At 37.9% G+C, this 20197-nt stretch overlaps 3 protein-coding genes across 3 annotated transcripts; 1 reads left to right on the forward strand and 2 right to left on the reverse strand.

The window, feature by feature from the left end:
- Positions 1–125: 125 nt before the first annotated feature.
- Positions 126–6569, forward strand: fgfbp2b (fibroblast growth factor binding protein 2b). The gene is made up of 3 exons (XM_077524103.1): positions 126–696; positions 4564–5441; positions 6484–6569. The coding sequence occupies exon 2, from the start codon at positions 4613–4615 to the stop codon at positions 5429–5431; it is 819 nt and encodes a 272-aa protein (XP_077380229.1). The 5' UTR covers positions 126–696; positions 4564–4612; the 3' UTR covers positions 5432–5441; positions 6484–6569.
- Positions 6570–7852: 1283 nt separating this feature from the next.
- fgfbp1b (fibroblast growth factor binding protein 1b) lies at positions 7853–8601 on the reverse strand. The gene is given in 2 exon segments (XM_077524104.1): positions 7853–8043; positions 8045–8601. Coding segments are annotated over 2 exon segments (648 nt in total). The 5' UTR covers positions 8579–8601; the 3' UTR covers positions 7853–7929.
- Positions 8602–9117: 516 nt separating this feature from the next.
- anxa5b (annexin A5b) lies at positions 9118–19970 on the reverse strand. Its single transcript, XM_077524801.1, has 13 exons — positions 19812–19970; positions 19652–19700; positions 15141–15225; positions 14739–14833; positions 13484–13597; positions 13228–13318; positions 11914–11993; positions 11712–11762; positions 10962–11055; positions 10791–10886; positions 9820–9878; positions 9631–9753; positions 9118–9492 (listed from the first exon to the last, which is right to left on the reverse strand). The coding sequence occupies exons 2-13, from the start codon at positions 19652–19654 to the stop codon at positions 9430–9432; spliced, it is 954 nt and encodes a 317-aa protein (XP_077380927.1). The 5' UTR covers positions 19655–19700; positions 19812–19970; the 3' UTR covers positions 9118–9429.
- Positions 19971–20197: the final 227 nt, after the last annotated feature.

A 20197-nucleotide genomic window follows, 5' to 3' on the forward strand; every position in this document is an offset into this window, starting at 1 on the left:
ATTTTATTTTTAATAGCTCAGTGTGATGTTTTGTCACTATGACCGATGATGAATGCCACCTAATCAATTGAAAATCGCACATTTTTCATTCGTTCATTCCTTCACGACATATTTGCGCCTCTAAACCATTAAAAACGTGTCTTTTGGATGATGTCAAAACTTCTGGTTCATGATTGGATCCGAGCTAACCAATCACAGTGGCAAGTTGATTTGCATGATGTTCATGTTAAAAATATTACATAAAAGCTTGGTAGGTTTACAACACGTTACAGCCATTCCAAAAAGTGTCATTTTAGTCTCGTGAGAAAGTAATATGCAATTTTACAGGGGAGAAAAAGTAAACTTTTTAAGAATTAAGCATCATAACTTTTGCCTTTTATTATATTTTGAATTTTGGTCCAATGTAATTAGCTTTTAAGATCCCTTTGCCTGATGTTTCTAAACTAATTCTAAGCTAACATCTTTTTTTTTTCTTTTTTTTTTAAGTCGTCTTGTGAGCTGCTTTTCCCCAGCTCAAAGGACATTTTAAGATAACGGAATAGTAAAAGAAATGATTACGTCAACTTGTGAGTTGCTTTTTTCAGGAAGTTTCCAAGCTAAAGCTAAGATAAATAGAAGTGTAGGAGGAAAAAATAGTATTAGCTTCTGAGCTCCCTTTTCCTGATGTTTCCAAGCTAATTCTCAGCACATCAAATGGTAAGCTGTAAGCTGCTTTTCCCCAGCTCCAATGTCATTTTAAACTAAAATAATGAGAAATAGTAAAAGAAATTGTTTCATCAACTTGTGAGCTACTTTTTTCCCCCCTCACAGTTTCCAAGCTAATGCTAAGGTAAACAGAATGTAGGGGGTAAAATGGTATTAGCATGTGAGCTACTTTATCCCAATGTTTTCAAACTCATGCTAAAGCTAAGCTAACACTCAAGTAAGTGGAAACGTTTTTGTCATCTTGTTAGATGTCCTTTTCCAATGTCAACAATCTCATCATGCTAAGCTAACAGGGAATGGTAGAAAAAGTCAAGTCAGCTGCTGTTTGTTACCTTGTGTTTGCACGGCCATAGCATGCTAAGCTAAGAAGTCGATAAGATACTATTCGGCAGTGTTGAAAAAAAAGTTTTGTTTTTCTAATGAACGTGAAGAAGGAACATGAAGTTACTGGCTACATGTCAAATCCACTTCCTCTTAATAAGGCGAGCTAACAAAGCTGTGTGAGTGTGCGCTTTTTTTTTCCCTTTTTTTTTTTTTTTTTTTTTGCAGTCGGTGGTGTGGAGGGGCCAAACACAAACCAAAGAGTGATCGTGTGTTTGTAGAGGGGGGGCTCAAATCTATGAATAAAAAAAAAAAAAAAAAAAAATCCAACAAGTTCCGGCTTTGTCTACGTGGTGGCTAACAGAAGCTCTCAGTCAGTCCGTCACACGCATGAAGAGGCGAGAGAGCGTTTCCCTGGTTAATATTCGCCACTCTGCCAAAATACACACAACACAATGGCGCGTATGTTTTGGGGACGTTGACAGCTTCTAGGGGATCAGTGGGCTACAGAAGTGGCGTGATTTCAATATGCATACACAGAACTTTGAGTCTGAAAGTCTCCAAACTGCTTCTGTAGCCTCCTGATGCAGTCCGCCTTCTGTACTTTGTAAGCATAGTCATAAAATTGAAAGTAAAAAAAAAAAAAAAGTGTAATTTTACAACCAGAAAATGGCAGAAAAAGACAAATTAAAGGGATATTTGACTCATTAAGCCATTTTCAGCAGTAAAAAGTTAATATTTTGTCCAGAATACATTTTATAATGTTATTATTTTTCCTGTACAATTAATACTTAATAATAATATAATAATAATAATGAGTACAATTAATAAATACAACATTTTTCCACTTGCTGTCGACTGAAGATGACATCACCTGTGCTGAGGAAGTAGATAATGACCAATCATGGCTCACCTGTTTTCTGGGTTTGGTCAGTAAACTAAGCCATGATTGGTCATGACCTACTTCCTCAGCACAGGTGATGTCATCTTTAGTCGACAGTAAGTGGAACAATTTGTATTTAAATGTACATAAAAAAATAATGAAGTTGCCAAATTAATTCTTGAGAAAATAGTCACTTTTTATTGCTGAAAATAGCTCAATGAGTCAAGTATCCCTTTAAGTCACATTATTTTTTTTCCTCATCGTTATTGGAAAAAATTATTCTAAAAAAAAATGAATACAATTTGTGTTAGTGTTATTGTCATATTACCTCACTGCAGGCACCTTCACCAGTTTTTTTTCCAAAGTCACCATCCGCCCCACTGTGCTCTGTCCATCCCCCTCTTGATTGATGGACTTCCTGACTGGTGGTCGACTCGGGTGTTCGTCAGGAAATCAGGCAGGCAGCAGACTAAACATTGCCGCCACTCTTCCGCTCTGTCCCCTTTGCAGTCCACATAACACCTGAAAGACGTCCTGTGTTATCTTCGGCCCAACTGCCTTGTGCCATGAGTTTTAATCTCCCTTCCCTCCACCCAAGAAAAATCCAAAAATATTTTCATTTTTAAAGAGAAAAACAGCACTCAGTGTTATATTGTACTACATAAAAACATAGCGTAATGACAAGTAGAATTTAAAGCAATAAACAGTCAAGGAATAAACGTTTGTTGCTGCTACTAGTAATATTCATAATTTTGCATAGAGGATAAAGAATATATGCCTGTGGATATTTTTTGGTCCCTGATTACTGCTATGTTTAGTTTTTTTTAGGGAAATAAATTACCAGGAATATTGTCATCTATAATAATTAGAATTATTTGCGGATATTCACTCTTTGTGGTGGGGCCCTAAGGGAAAGTCAACAAAAAACGATTTCACATGATAAATAAAGTCTTGAGAAGTCTGAATTTTGCATTGATGAATTTTTAATGTTCAAAGGAAAAAAAAAAACTTGACCATTTAAGTGTGAAATTCCTGAATTAAAAAAAGATCCATAAATTCTTAATTATGTGACAATAAATATTACGAAAAGTCCTAATTCAACAGAAACAAAATTTAACTATTTATTTATTTATTTACTTCATTTGTGATATTTTGAGAATTACTTTTTTTTAATACTTGTACATAGGCTATAAGAAAAATCCAAAATTTGTAGAATTGTGTAATTTTATGTTTAAGTTACATATGACAAAAAGTGAAAATGATGTGGAATATTGAAATTATTTTTTTCCTTACAAAAAAGTTATAGATTTGCTAGAATTTGCTTGAAGATTTGAACCTCGTGCGTTCAATGTGTTCAGCTGCATTGAAAGTCTCTCACCCGTCATTCCCCTGAATGAATATCACACATGCCAGATGCGTGCGTGCGTGTTTGTGGCGTGAGGAGGAGGCGGAGTCGTGTGTTGACCCGAAGAATGGCGTCTTTGTGCGCCTTGACCCAATACAGACGCTCTCGGATGTTTTTGATTAAGTTGAAATAGAGCCAGAACAAATGCGGAATTTTACAAGGAAAAAAAAAAGACAAATCCGGTTTATATATATTACAGGAATCAAATAAAGTAAAATTGTGAAAGAAAAAGGTACAAATATTACGTGAAATTTTTATTTTTTTATTTTACAAGATAACATTTTCACATTGTGGAAACAAAGTCGTTATATTACTAGAAAATATGAGTTTAAAAAAAAAAAAGATAACATATTGGTGATTTTACGCGAAGTAAGATTACGAAAAATGTCCATATATTATGAAGAGTGTTTTTTTTTTCCTGAGATATGAGTTTTTATATTATGAGAACAAAGTTTCAATGTTGCTAAAAAAAAAAAAAAAAAAGTGTAGAGTAAAAATTTGCGATAAGTGATGTACGAAAATGTTATGAAGAATTTTTATTTCATGAGGTAGTTTTCATATTATGAAAACTGTCATAATAATATTGAAAAAAAAATAAGTGCACATTAAAAATTGAAATATTGCACGAATATTATAATTTTTTTTTTTTTAAAGTCCAAACATTATGAGTAATGTTTCATTTTTACTTTACGGTAAAGTTTTTCCATGAGAATTAAGTGGCATCATATTATTGGTTTAAAAAAAGTATTTATTTATTTATATATTACATGAATTTTTACACAGTAAATTCTGTAGCGTGAATTTGACTCAATTTTGAGTGAGTCCAAATAGGCTCAGCTTTAGAGTAATATTTCCACTTGGAAGAGAGTAAAATAAAGAATTGGGAAAAAAATTAATAAAAGTCACTCAAGGGTTGAGGAACAAACTCACGACCTTTAGCTTGACCTTCACCTGAGCTACGCCCCTCCTACTGTTTGCTTATATCCAAGAGGAGACCAAATTCTTTTTTTGGTATCTTGGAGTTAAAAATATTTAAGCTGACACGAGTGATATACAAACATACAGCAGGAGGTGCATGGCTCAGGTAAGTAGATCAGCTATCTCCCAAGCTGAAGGTCATGAGTTCGTTCCTCACCCCTTGAGTGACTTTTATTTTTCCCCCAATTATTCATTTTCCTCTCTTCCAAGTGTAAATATTACTCTAAAACTTGAGTCTATTTCTCTAAATAGAGTCAAATTCACTCTACAGAATCTACTGTGTACGTGTTCCAACTCATTTCCTGCCCCTCCCCTGCATCATGTGTGGCGTAGGCGGAGCCTCATATCCACCTGAAGAAAGGCGTCTTTGTCCGCCCCAACCTTTTATAGAGCCGCCCTCGAACCCTTTCTGGCCTTCGCGTACCCTTTCCCCGCACTCGTCCCGCAAACTTCCAAACATGACGGCCCGAGTCGTCGTCCTCGCCATGGCGGCGTGGGCGTGCGCGTGCCACGCTCAAACCAACAACAGCGTCAACAACCAGCAGCAGCAGCAGCAGCGGAGCATCTGGGACGAGCCCATCCGCTTCAACACCAAGAGCAAGGACGCCTGCACCATGGTGGTGTCGGGGGCCTCCGACTACACCCGACTGCGCGTCTCCTGCAAGGGCCCCGGCCAGGGCCGCTCGTACTACTGCGACTTCCAGGGCAAGCCCAACCTGTGTCGCGCCTACAGCCTCAACCCGCGCCACTACTTCACGCAGATCATGTGGGAGCTGCGCAAACTCGGCCACGCCTGTCAGGGCGCCAAACTCTACCGGCCTCCCATGTGCAAGAGACACCCCGACGAGGTCCAGATGAGCTTCCTGTCCACTTGGCCCCGAGCCGCCAAGGCCGCCAAGCCGCCGGCGCCCAAACCCGCCGCCACGCAGAAGCCGCAGAAGCCTCCGACGCCCGTCAGGCCCCAGCCGGGCAAAGCCGTCCCCGCCCCCACCAGGAAGACCGCCCCCAAGGCGGCCAAGGCCACCGCGCGGCCCCCGACGGAGCCGCCCGAGTCCAAGGCGTCCCGCTTGGCCACCGAGTACTGCTGGAAGAGCTTCCACGGCATCTGCAAGTACATCATCGGGTTGTTCAAGAACTGACGCGCGACGGGTGAGTCGCGTTGGTTCTGTCAAGCTGAAAACAACAACACATTTCTTTGGGACATGTTTTGGACCGATTTGCTAGGATTTGTTTACAGATGCCTTGTTGCCAGGCAGATTTCACATGCAAAGTTGAGGCTTTGATCATTACACGCCATTGGTCAATTTATAAAAAAAAAAAAAAAAAAAAAAAAAAAAGGAGTGGGGGGGGGGGGGGGGTCTACCGCACAGCGCCTTGAATAGAACTAGACAGATATAAAACAAAATATTAAACATTTTTAAATATATTCCAGTCATTTTTATGATACACACAATTCAACATCTAATGATTGTTTTTTGTTTGTTTGTTTTGTTTTTAAACTTTTATTTTCAAACTATTTTCTTTGCCGTTTTATTTTAATTTATTTGAAAAATTTTATCAACAAATATAATTTACTTTTTATAATTGTCAAACTGTTTTGCTTAAAATTTTTAAGCTCATTTTATACCAAAAAAAATCAACAACAAAAAAACCCCACTCCAAAATAAACTCTTGGTGTGCATTTTGTTTGTTTGATTTATTTAAATACATTTCGCAATCCAAATATATATGATTTGTATTTTTGTTGTAAAAAATGACATTTTCTTAAAAAAAAAATAAAAAATTACATGCATGCTAATTATTCATTACTCATTAGCTTCACTCCTTTTTTTAGATTTGTGTTTTCATTTTTGACGCTAATTTTGTAAATCATCAATCTGTAATGTATTTGATGTATTTTTTTTAGTACGTGTATTTTAATCATCAATTTTTCATTTTAAAAAGTACACATTTTAAATTTGCTTTTTTTCTAACAAGATTTTAATTCTATTTATGTCACAGAATTGTCAGTTTTGAAGATGAATTCATACTGATAAAAAAAAAAATGTGAGTGGAAAAAGCACTAATAACATCATGTGAATAAAACTAATACATAAATAAACAACAATAAATTGAATGTTGCCTAAATATTAGTTGAATGTGTTGAATTTATTGTTTATAAATTCATACCTTTACTCTGCTTTTGTTTCAGGTGGGAGACGCCACTGATGGACTTGTCACATGATTTCATCATTCACAAAAACCCAAGGAGAATAAAATCAAGAGTTCTCATTTTCATTCAGCTGCGTGCTTATTTTGCTTGCTTTTTTTTTTTTTTTTTTTTAAACCTGTCAACTTTCCAATCATGCGCTGCGTTCAAAGACCTCCTTGTTCCGCACGTCAAAAAAAAAAACACGCCTGCCGGCTTGCCCAGGAAGTTGTTCGTTAACGTTGAGGCAGCTGAACTACACACTAGTGCACTATTCAGCTGTGAACACACATCGAGGTGGTCTGTGCGTCACACAGGCTGACCATGAAGACAAGCGATCGTTAGAACACAGTAGAGAAAAGCAGGACACAGTGGTATAAAAAGTCTACACACCCTTGTGAACGGATCGCCAGCCAATCACAGGACAAATACAGACAAATCATTCACATTCGCACCCATGGAAAATCGAAGTCTTAAGATAACCAAACAAGCCTGTTTTCGGGGTATGGGAGCGATCCGGAGTTCCTCAAGACTCAAACCCAGAACCTCTCAAGTTTTGAACATATGTGACATAATATAGGCATGTATCACAATACTTTCCTGTCTCAGACATGGAAACATGTCCTCTATGACTCATGAGAATCTTCCTCCCAAATTCCCAAGTAATATTAGCTTCATTGAAGGCTTGTTTGCTAATACGTAGCCTCTGAATGGGTGGTGACGATTGCAATGTGTACCCCTCGAGGGTTAAGATTAGGGCCCTTCGAATTTGGCAGCGTGCACCATCTCATTAAGGTCCCACGCTTGGTATTCCAAACAGACGTGTTACGTAATCATGCTGTGAGTCACATTAGGCTGGCATGTCCTGAATTGTCAGCATCTTTGCCAGACTTTGATCTGAATATTCTGGGTGGGGGGGGGGCTTTAAAAAAAAAAAAAAAAAAAAAAAAGCAAAAACTTTGACACAAAAGAAAGTTTGGGACCTATAAAATTTTAAGACTTGTGATTCATCACAAAGTATTTGTCTCCATTTTCTTCTTGTTGCTAGGCAGAATTCAGCGAGAAGCGATCATGATTTCCCTGTCGGTTGATGAAGAAAGGATTATGTGGTGGTTCATGGTCTCCCTCTAGTGGTAGGCGACTCTTATTAATATGTTACGGTTGTTTGAAAGTTTTTTTGTTTTTTCATCCAGTGCACTGCATTTCGTTCAGAAAAGTTCAGCCATATTTAAATTTTAAGTAAATTCGCATTTCATTTTTTGAAAGAGTTCCACTTAATGTAAAAACTTCAACAACTACTTATTTGATTTGAATTTAGCCTTTTGTGTATATTACATGCACATCCATTATAAAGAAAACACTCTCAAAAAAGTAGTTGTGGAAAACGCTTTATTAATACAATATAATTTAAACTCTGCATTAAGTATAATATATTGGAGAGAAGACCAACTAGCAGTCATTTTGCAGCATGGACAGGAAGAATGTGCAAAAACTGGCCCAGGAGCTGATGCAGTACTTCTCCGCCTTCCGGCGGGTCTCCGGGCAGACCGTGGTGTTCGTCGGGGCTGGACACCGGAGGCCAGTCCTCACCGCCAGACTGCGCGCCGACGACGGAGCTGTGGATGTCCAGCTTGAAGTGCGCGTCTCGGGGAGCTCCTTTGCACATGCGCGCCTTCACCAGCCCCTTGCCGTCGTCGCACACGCCGCCTCCGAGCCGCCTGAAGGAGCGGGACACCTGCTTCCAGAAGCCCCGCGGGTCGGCGCGGAAGGCCGGGCAGCGGCGCGGCTTGCCGTCGTAGCGGCACTCGCGGTCGGCCACCCCGCCGTGGATGCGCGCCACGGGGTCCTCGCACTTGACCGACACCTTGACCTGGTCGTCGCTCCATTCCCGGGCAAGCCATGTGCAGTTCATGGTGCCCCCGTAAGGGAACTTCCCCCGGGCGACCTCTGTCGGCGCCCCGCAGCAGGTGAGTACCAGGAAGAGTAGACAAGCCACCAGAGTTCTCAGCATCTTGACAATGGCACAATCACTGAAGTTTGTTGATTTTATACACACGGAAGAACTTCCGATGAGTAATAGAGAGCCAATCAGAATCATCCAAAGCCCCCCTGAACGTCACACGCCGCGATGTGACTCACCAACGCTTTCCGGCAACAAGGGAAAATGTGAGGAAGGGGGCGTGCCTTTGGAGAGGCATGCCTGGGCGAATTGCAAGTTTGTGTTTTTAAGACATAACAATACAGTTAATTTGATTTACTGTATTTTTAGGATATTTAGAATTTACAGTATCTAGCTATAAAATAATGTTTTATATTTTTACAAAACATTCCAACGTTTAATTACATTTTTTTTTTTAACTTAAAAACAAATTTTATTCCAATGTCTTATTTACCTGTACACATTCTAAATACAGTACATATTTTGTCAGTACTATTGTTCTCACACAGTGCCTATATAGCGCCATAAAATGACCTAAAAATATTTTTTTATAACCATTTTTCCCCCATTCATTTTATATGCTTTTATTTTTTAATGCATTTATGTATTTATTTTACTAGCTCATACATCTTGTTGCTCATATTGCACATCCAAAGACAAACCACACGACAAATGTTTTGTACTTCATGATTACTTCATTGATTGTACTTCATCAATGGAAAAAGTTTATTTATTCAGTCAATTGCCAAACAAACAAGTGCAAACACACAGAAAAATGAGATCATCTGTAAAAATTAGCGGAACCGTCTGTTAAAAAGCGGGATGGACTTGAAAGTGAAACGTTAGCTACCTTTCAAAGATCGGCAATCAAGATTTCCAAAAGCGCCCGACGGCTCGTCCGTCAAGAGTCACATGCAAATACGTTTACGAGGTGAGTAACTTCCAACGAGCTCGCTCGTCTCCCAAGACCACTTGAAGGTGGGGTTTAGCGTTGGCCACTGTTGCCGTGGTTACGCGTCATCCCCGCCGCAGAGAAGGAGCAAAGCCTTGCGGAAGTCGCCGCTAGTATCGCTCTGTGCAAAGAAAAAACAAAAACAAAAAGATTGATAGCAATGTCAGCCTTGAATATTTCTAATAACTTTACTACTGCTTTCAATATCAATTTTCAAGCTGTTCATCACAAAAAAAATACAAAAAAATAATGTGTGTACCTTGATCATAGAATGGAGGGAACATGCAAACATCCTCCTGAATTCTGCTCTGATGTCCAACAAGTCCACCTCGCTGCGAGTGGCCATCACTCGGATCACAGTGTTGTCGTCAGTTCCTGCACCCTGAAAACATCAAAACAATATTAATAATGTCCGTCCGTCAGTCCGTCCGTCCATTGTTCGTCATACCTTCATTGCATAGTACAGAGTCTCAGCAAAATAGGCCGGGACGCTCCTGGCACACTTCACTATAGAGGGAAACAAAAAAATATTAATTCTTTTTATTATATAAGAATCAATTCATAATGTTATGAGAGCATAAAGTCATAATTTTACAAGAATAATGTCAGAATTTTACAGGAAGCAAAAGAACTTCCCAAAACAAGGCCTTTTACGAGAAAAAAACAAAACAAAACAAAACAAAACTATAGAGTAGTCATAATTTTACTACAAAATTAAGACATAAATTTGAGGGGGAAAATTATTTAAAATATTAGAATACGAAACAAGGAAGTCTGAATATTTCAAGCATGAAAGCTTAATTTTTAAATGGTTATATAACAAGAATAAAGTCAATATTTTCTTACAAGAAGGTCATTGATAATTTTACAAAAAAAAATGTAAATATTAAAAAAAAGATTAAGTAATGACTTCAAAAGAGAATTTTACAAGAATAGTCATAATTCTACAAGAAAATAAATACTAAAAAGCAAAGTTGTAATTTTAGAGGATTTTTTTTTAAAGAATGTCATTTTACAGAATTTTTTCGACACATTACAAAAATGTATTATTTTACAAGAAAACATAAGTCACAATTTATTAAGCAAAAAAAAAATTAGAGAATGAAGTTATCATTTATAGTCGTAAGTATAGTCGATAAATTGTATAATAAAAAAAAACATGAAAAATGATTTTCTAACTCTACAAAAAAATTTAGACAAAAAATATTCGAAGAATGAAGTCAATGTTCCAATTAATAACGTGAAAATATTGCAAGAATGAAGTTACAAAAAGTCGTATTATTACAAGAATTAAATCAAAATATTGAAAGAACAAAGCTGTAGCTTTTCAACAACAATAATAACAGTAAAAAAAAATAAAAAAAATAAAGCAAACTTTATCAGCAAAAGGTTGTTGACTGAGTCTTCCCCTTTCCTTACCGACGGCGAGCATCAGCTCTCGGAGGCTTCCGGACGTCTCCCTCCGGATGCTCTCCTCCATCTCGAATCCCGACAGCTTCATGTAGGCGTCAAACACTGAAAAAGATCACAACACAAACGTGAGCTGACGAACGTTGCCTACTTCGTCTCGTGTCGGCCGGCACCACAAACCTTTCCTGAGGTGCTGGGCACTGCGGTTCCCCAGGATGGTGACAAACGACTGCTCGTCGGTCCCGAACTTGTGCTCGCCGGCCTTGAACAGGACCTAACGACAACAACGACGGCCACATTTTGCCAAAAGACTAAACAAGCCTCTCAACAACGCAAAGTACTCACAAGCTAGCTAATAATTAACTAACAGACTTGTGGTCAGTTTTTCAGCGGTTTGCTAACAAATAAGATAGCAGGTGCATGCTAATGCTAACAAAGAAACTAGATAAATAGCAAGCTAACAAACGAGATAGCGGGTATAAGCTAATGCTAATGCTAACAAACAAACTCGATAAATAGCAAGCTAACAAACGAGATAGCGGGTGCAAGCTAATGCTAATGTTAAACAAACTCGAATAGCAAGCGAACAAACAAGATAGCGGGTGCATGCTAATGCTAACAAACAAACTCGATAAATAGCAAGCTAACAAACGAGATAGCAGGTGCATGCTAATGCTAACAAACAAACTTGATAGATAGCAAGCTAATCAGCAAGATAGCAGGTGCATGCTAATGCTAATGCTAACAAACAAACTCGATAAATAGCAAGCTAACAAACAACTTACCTACCGACAGTTGTCAAGCATTTGCTAACTAGCTTACTTTTTATTTTTTAAATCAAGGCAGCTAGTTTTTCAATGATAGGAACATTGTTTTTAACACATATCTCTCTATTTCCTGATGATATTTTGTAATATTTTACAGGCTCACCTCAGCATCAGACTGGATGTTTGCCTCCTGGATGCCGGTCTGCCTGTTGGCCTGTGCGGACAAACGTGAAGAGACGAGAACATAAACGAACACTATTCAATCTTTGAACATCTGAATAATACATGACTGCAAATGCAGCTCTAGTAATGGTGGAAAATTTCCAAAATGGCTCCTAGACAGATAGTCGGAAGATGTTGTTGACCTGGAGCAGGATGACCAGCAGCCTCTTGAAGTGACCTGAGGTATCTCCCGACACGTCCTCTTCCAGGTCGTCATCATACTCTGGCAAAAACACAAACGCATTATTAACTCATTGACTGCCATTGACGGAAAAAGACGTCAAATAATGCATTTTTGCTGGGCTGGCAGTGAATGTGTTAAACACAATGTGCCAATATATTTTGTGATTATATTGCAGCATCCTTTTTTTTTTTTTTTTTTTTTAAGGCAAATGTTGCTTAAAAATCCATCAATTTTGGCTACATCTCATCTTAAGTCATTGACTGCCATTGACGGAAAAAGACGTCAAATAATGCATTTTTGCTGGGCTGGCAGTGAATGTGTTAACATCCATTTTTCTTCAATGTTGGTATTTGTGCGTAACATTCTATTATTAGCGAATAATGTAACCTCATAAGAAGCTTGTTTCCCCCCATTTTTCTTTTCTTCTATTTTAAAATATAGGTCACTTGAATAATAGTTTAGAAATAATTTAGACATTTGTTTAGTTTAGTACTTGGTTAGAAACATGTCATAATATTAAAAGAAACTTTCAGTCACAATTTCACATAAAGAGTCAATTTCAAAACAAATATATGTGTCATCTTACGTTACCAAAACAAACCCCAAAAAATTATTGAAAGGTTTTCATGATATTACAAGGAAATGCGGTAAGAAAATGGATGGATGGATGGAAAATGAATAAACTTTTATAAACTTTTTTTTGTTGAAAAAACATTTACAATATCAAATTTTTCAATTAAAAACAAAACCATAAAACCCTTAAAGTCTTACAAGAGTATTACAAGAAAAAGTTTTTCTATCAAAATGCAGCACAATTTTACATGGAAAAGTCAATTTCTAAATGGTCATATTTTGCCTATAAACCTTGTGAGATTCATTATTTCAGATTAAGTGGGGAAAATTGAGCATTTATTTATTTATTTATTTATTTATTTATTGTGTGTGTCACACTTGCTTTCAAAAAAAGTCGTGTTACAAAAAATTATTTTCACAAAAAAATAGGACTTCTGCAAAAAAAAAAAAAAAAAAAAAAGTGCAAATTTTGTCTTATTTTTTTTCCGCAGTATAGTCATCATTTTATGAGTACTTTTCTTTTTAAAATATTGTAATTAAACTTTAAAAGTCACAACTTTACCAAAAGAAAAATCTGAATTTTTCAATGCAACTTTTTTTTTATTCTGCTATCGTTCATGCAAGAAAGTCTTTTTTTTTTTGGTTGTTTTTTTTGTTTTTTTTTGTTAAGAACACTGTGTCCGTGTTAAAAGCATGTTACCTTGTCTATAGGCAGCTACGATGTCCTTCACCTGATGAGCGGTCCTGGAGGCCAGGATCTCCACCAGCACCTTCTCATCCGTGCCCGCCCCCTAGTGACCAAAGAGGGGATTCTCACAGTCTCACTCAAAAGGCCCAAAGACATACTGTAAGTGCTGTTATATTGTGTTTTTTGCATCTAGTTTTGATGATTTCGTGTGATAGTGGCACTATTCAGTGGTATGGATCAAGTCTTTCTGACGATATTATTAACGTACCTTGATGGCGTTGCGGAGCGACGTGACATCATAGGCAAGGGGCGGGGTCATCAGGGCCACAACCAGCGTCTCAAATGTACCCCCGAGCTCCCCCTTCAGGTCTTGGATCAGATCCTGAAAAGACAACATATACAACTTTTTATCATCAACCATCAAGTGTATGTATTTTTTTTTATTTTTCTATTTTTCTGACTACTTCTTTTCTAGTCCTACGACTTACTGCATACTGTACTGAGGTGTGACTTGTAAAATTAGAGCTCAGACTGGCCCCCCAAATCACCATTCCCTAATCATTTTGGTTGGATTTAAAAATTCCACATCTAACTATGAAAAAGTTTTCATTTTTAGTTTAATTACCTTAACTACAATCCTGCGTCATATTGTGGCCAAAGAGCCACATGCTAAACTAGCAAGCTAGCTGGGCACTTTAGTTACCATTCTGATTCAATGTCTTCTTCTACTTTCATTTGGCAGTTGGCAAATACTTTTGGTTGCATTAGCGCCACCTCCTGAAATGGAGTGTGTGCAACAATAGTCAATTCTCTGCCACAAGAAGGATTTACCATTTACAGCACCAAACGGTGCAATAAATTATAACCACAAGAGTCAGTTGGTCAATAAATTGTAAGTTTACGAGTATTTTATTTTTTATACAGATTTATGAAAAAAGAAAAGCACTAGCAGGAAAGAAGCTGTAACCTATTGCATTTAAACAGTTGCATTTATGAGAAAAAGTTATAATTTTACAAAAATAAAATATTATTTTATGAGGAAAAACGCACATTTTTTCCAGAGAACACATTACATGAAGAATTGTTGTTGTTTTTTTACAGAAAGTTGCTATCTAGAAGTTGTCATTTCTATAGGGGGAAAAAAAAAAATCATATTGCGTGAAATTATGTCATAATCTTATAAGAGTAAAATTGATAATTTTACCTATAAGTACCAAAAAAAAAGTCATATTTTCCTCAAGCATTTGTAATTTTATGAAATAAAAAAAAAAATTTATAGGATTTTTTTTTTTTTTTTAGCATTTTTTTAATGTTAGTGGGGGAAAAAAAATAACATGATGAAAAGTGTTTTTTCCTTTAAAAAAAATAATCATTAGAATAATTACTTAACAAGAACATTGCCATAATATTACAAATGGTATTTTGACTCAATCATGTCACGGAAACGTTTTCAATTGCGTACAAAACGCATGACATCTCCTCTAAAACGGTTGAAGCGGTGACGACCGGCGACCTGATCGCACCTTTCCGAAGAGAGTCTTGTAGGTGGCGGTGATCTGCTGACGTTGGGCGTTGCTGCGGGCTGTCAGCAGCTGCAAGATGGCTTCCTCGTCGGTGCCTGTGACAAAGGGGAGAAAAAAAAAAAAAAAAATGTATTCCAGTGTAAAATAACAAAATGTGGAAAACGCTGCTTGGAATACATTCCGGACGCTTTTTATGACATAAGCACAGGCTTGTCCTGTTGCAGCCGTGCCTTACTACAAGTATATTTCCTCATGCACGTAATGGCAGCAGCGCGCGTTTGCCGGGCCGCCTCTCAAATTTCACTCGTGTTTGCGTGTGGTGAGAACAAACACGGCCGCGAGCACAATCGTGGTCAAGTGACGCGTCAGGTGACATGAACGGAATCGGCGCGAGCGTCTTACCCAGGCCTTTCATGGCCTTGTACAGGGCCTCAGCGTCGGCGCTGGCGTTGAAGTTGCCGCTGGCTTTCACGGTTCCTCTGCTGGCCTGCAGACGCAACAGCAAAAGGGTCAGCATCTTACGAACGGGAACTTCGAAAGCATTTCAACAAAACGCGTTTCTATCCGTTTTCCCTTTTGCAGCAATTAGCATTAGAATATAGCTATGTTTCATCAATTTTCACAAATCTATTTAAAATTGTGAGTAATTGAGCTTTTTTTTTTTTCAAAATGGCCCTGGTTGACATCCTTTGGCTGCCACCTGCTGGCCGTTTGTGTAATAAGAGCAGTTGAGTTGCAGTTGAGAGACTGCTCACGCATAAAAAACAAACAAACAAACAACAACAAAAAACGTATAAATACGTCTTTGGGACACTTAAAACATAAAAAAAAGGTATTTATAAGTTATTGGGAGCAAATGAGTTAGGCTCACTAGTCTGTCAAAAATTCATAGAGCTAGTTTTCATCTCCTGATTTCTATTAGGAACAAGCCCAATCGAAGTCTAAAAATGAAGGAAGTCATTATCATAATAGTTATGTATGTTACAATGACATTGTAAATGAAATTAAAAAAAAAAAGGTTGGAATTATATTTTAAATTATTCTTTATTATATATATTTACATGATCATACATATTTTTATGTCTATTTTATGTAATTTTATTTTAATAATATAAATGTTTCTTATATTAACAGTTATTTTATATTTGTAATAAATATTTACAACACAAAATGTTTACATTATTTACATCATAAAATGAGTATATATTTAGCTATAATTTATTTTTGTATTATTTTGTACTAGATATATTTTATTTTTCTTTATATTTACACATGTATATTTTATAGTTATATAATATTGTAAAATATTACACCAAAATATTTTTATATGATGCTACGCACTGAAAGTGATTTAAAAAAATAGTATTATTATAAAGTATACATAATTATTAGGGCTCAACATTTAAGGATTTTATTGTTTATTTTTTTGGCTGATGACAATTCTGAGATTTGATTAATCCCCCAATTAATTACAAATAACTTCATTTTTGGGCCCTTAATGCTCACGACAGTAAAGATATTAATTAAAAGCGGAACTTTTGATGGTTTTACATTACTTTAGTATTTGTTTAACTTTACAATAAAGAGAAAAGTCTGAAAAAAAAAATGGGTGGATGGGGTCAATGTTAAAATGTCATCTTTGCCTTATGTTGGAATGTGGGGAAAAAAAAAAATCAGAAAAAAATCTGATCTGTAAATAAACAAATAGATTGTTTTTAATATCTATACTGTAATATCCATATTTTATATATCAACTCTAATATTTGTAATTTAATATCTTCACTATATATGGAATTATTGTTAGCATAAAAAAAAAAAAAAGTGTGCGGTGAAATGAAAACACAAGCCTAAGTGAGTGCATAACGACTTGCGTTTTCTTTGTGATTCACTCAATAGTCGACACAAAACGGCTCTTGTTTGACAAAAAAAAAAAAAAAAAAAAAAAAAAGTCACAATCCTATCACTTGATAATGGCTAACTGTGGATAAAGAATGCGCCGAGGAAAAGCAAACTGATCAATACGCCAAAAGCCGAAACCGATGCGATAAGAACGGAACGTCAGTGCTGCCTTTACACTCCCCTCGCGTCGTCAAACACGAATGACTCAACGGCCGTGTGGCGACTCACTCCGGAGGCGGCGAGATGTTTGGAAAAGCAAAACCGCAGGAATGTCGCTGCAAATCTGACGCCGAATCATGTGCAAGGTCCGCAAAAAGCAACAACAACAAACAAACAAGCGGGCATTTTGTGCTTTTCCAGCCAGGAGGAATTCCAAAACCTTCACGTGCTTCTCTTCATGAGTGGCAGCAGCACAAGTTGAAATCTAATCAACGTCGACGTGCCTCTCGGGACAAAGAAGAGCGATATTTGAACAAGAGCACAATGTGGATCGTTTCCAATGGAATGTTGGACGTCGATTTGGGAGGTTTTAAACAAGACGTGATTCAAGGCGTCAAGGCTTTGGCCAAATTTTAAGGGTTGTGAGCACAACAAGGTTTTATTAAGTCGCAAAAAGTTTTCTTTTGTTATACCCATAGACAGAGTTCAGATTTTCATGTTGGTTAATAAAATAACTTGTTTAGTGGTCCCTTTAAGCTAACTCCCGTACGTAGTGAATGTTTTCATCAGAGTTCATTCAAGGTTTCAAACGGTCGCAAAGACGTTTGACGACAGTTTTAATGGTCGCAAAACAGGTTTTTTTTTGTCGCCAATAGTGTTAATTTCATCCGCCATTTTCAAATTTAGTCTCAGTTTTAGCCCCGTTTCAATCACGCTTGTTAGTTTTCCTGTTTATTTATTTCAACGTCAACTATAGGCCGAAAACTAGCATTTTAGTCTTTATTTTAGTCCAAGAAAACATAATTTCATTCGTCTAGTTTTAGTCAACAAAATCTGTCAACATTTCGGATGTAAAACTACAGTATTTCACATAAAATGTTCTCTTTTCTTCACACACAATTATCAACAAGTGGCTAATATGGCTACATGCTATGCGCTAGTAAGTTAGCTAGCATTAGTTAGCGGTCGGATTAACATTATTGTTGGAACTTTCTAGCAGTTGGATTAATGTTACATTATAACTATCCATCCATTTTCTTTACCGCTTACTCCTCACAAGGGTCGCGGGGGTTGCTGGAGCCTATCCCAGCTGGCTCTGGGCAGTAGGTGGGGGTACACCCTGGACTGGTTGCCAGCCAATCGCAGGGCACACAGATACGAACAACAGGCTGATTCAATTTCTTCATCTACTTTCATTTGGTAGTTGGCTTTTGGTTGCATTAGCGCCACCTTCTGAAATGGAGTGTGTGCAACAATAGCCAGGCGGGGTGCCAAATCAAATAATTTTTCGTCTCGTTTTTTTTGTTTTTTTGTTCATGAACTAAAATGTCCATAGATTTTAGTCCACTTTTTATGAAGCAAAGTACATTTTCGTATCGTCTTCATTAGTCGACGACAACGCAGACTGATTTAGTCCTGGTTATTGTTTATTAATGAGGGTTTTAGTCCGGTGAAAAATGTGTGTTGACGAAATAATTTTTGTTTCGTTTTCATTGACGAAATTAACACGATCGCCAAGAAACTTTTTAACATGCTCAACGTCCGCTCGGTTCGCAAACGCTCATGCCACCTTGAACGAACAACATTCACTACGTGCAGAAAAACTGCGGTATATAAGAGGACTGAGGTTATAATTCAAATTTCTTTACATCCTGCCCACCCCCACTGAACACCAATTTACAGTTTCATGATAAGCAAGTAAGGTTATAGCGTTTCATTGGGGAGAATATGCAGACTTACCACTAGTCCACCGTGCTGCGTGTTCTCTGCACCGCTCTTTTGAAATTTGATCTGCTCGACGTCGGTAATGCGCTAACCGCCTGCCTCCTGGGCTTTCCGCAAACTTCTCCGCATGAGATTACGAGCGGAAGTGAAAACAGTTCGATTTTCATCTGTTTTCACTTTTTTTTGTCCGTACATTCTCTTACAGGTGGGTTGAGACCTGACTTGGGGTTTCTCGAATGAATGTTGACCCCTACATAGGTACACATACAGTAGACTGATCTCATCAGCCCTACTCCTTTTTGTTTATAGGTTTGAGCCTGTTGCCGTGGATACAGCACAAGGGAAGTCCCCGGCCGGCTCGCCGCAGATGGCAACCGCTTCCATTTTGAGTGACGACGTAGCGGCTCCACCCTGACTTTGAGGAAAAGGGATGCTTCTCCTTTAAGAGGGAGGGAGGGTGGTGTTTGTACTCTTGACTGGAAACTGGGGTTTTAAAACATACACACAGACAGATAGACGGACACACCCCACCCAAATGGAAAAAAAAAAAAAAAAAAAGAGAGCCTACATGAGTCACTCAAACCAAACTTCCCCTCCCCTCCAAAAAGAAGTTTATTTTACTATCATCGCTTGATTTCATCATCCTTGAACTAGCTTCTTTAGGGCCGATAGGTGGGGACGACAATACTCATTTTGAAAGCATAAAAGCATTGTAAGATATTTGAGGGATTTTGGATGAAATGTCCTGGACAGCCCACAGGTTCTATCCATCACTGTTTTAAATAATCAAGGTCCCCTTTAAAATGTTTGTGATGGATAAAAACTAGTCTACAAAAATGCTCCGTTAGATCAACTACGTTACAGTTACCCAGTAAACTGGAAAAGCCATGAATGTTTATATCGTGCCAAGTATGCCAGTAGAGTGGAAAAAAAGCAGCTCAAGTGTTATGTAATTCAGAAAAAATGTGGGCGTTGTTTTTAGAAGTCTTAATACTTCTTTTTTTTATACTATCATGAGTCATAGATTTGCATAAATAACGGATTTGGATTCTTTCACAAAATGATGGCATTATTAAACCATATTAAGTTTTGAATGTGATTTAGAAGGAAAATGCAGGAAAAAGACTCACCATTTTAGTCAGGACCTGGTTGTTCTTTTTTTTCCGATGAGAAGACGTTCTGCAAAGTGGGAGGGGGAGAGAAAAACAAATTCGGACTTTAGCAAACAACCTCCAAAGTTTTAGTCCTAGGTCTGCAGTGTCACCTGCCCGGAAATGAGCGCCGACTTACCGCAGAGCTGCAGCTGTCACACCCGGTGAGTGCACGGAGAGAAGCGGCGAGGCGAAGCGAGAGAGGACGAGAAGGACAAGAAGGACGACAGCTCCAAGTCAGCTCGGAAAAAAAGTCTTCTGGGCGTGCGAGTGAGTGGACGCGCCACACCCCGGTGAGCGCAAAGCACCTCGGGAGATGTAGTTTTCCTCATTGGCTCACCGTTGACACCACTGAGGAAGCGGAAGAGCCGAAAACGAAGCAGAAAAGGAAGAAGTTGACATTGTGTTTCTCCTTTTGGGGGTCACTAACTTGTCTCTTTGTGTTCGGGAAAGCTTCTATGTTCACAGCAGCAAGCAGCGACGCTACATGGAGATTTTTGCTTTTCTTTCATTCTTTCTTTTTCT

Source organism: Festucalex cinctus, chromosome 6 (assembly GCF_051991245.1).
Source record: "Festucalex cinctus isolate MCC-2025b chromosome 6, RoL_Fcin_1.0, whole genome shotgun sequence".
NCBI classification, from domain to species: Eukaryota; Metazoa; Chordata; class Actinopteri; order Syngnathiformes; family Syngnathidae; genus Festucalex; species Festucalex cinctus.

Excerpts from the sequence above, each read along its gene's own strand:
- fgfbp2b (XM_077524103.1), top strand. The coding sequence starts at position 4,613 with ATGTGTGGCGTAGGCGGAGCCTCATATCCACCTGAAGAAAGGCGTCTT.
- anxa5b (XM_077524801.1), bottom strand. Across the intron at positions 13,598-14,738 it reads ACAAGACTCTCTTCGGAAAG|GATCTGATCCAAGACCTGAA; the intron begins GTGCGATCAGGT and ends TTGTCTTTTCAG. Across the intron at positions 11,763-11,913 it reads TGCTGGTCATCCTGCTCCAG|GCCAACAGGCAGACCGGCAT; the intron begins GTCAACAACATC and ends TTGTCCGCACAG.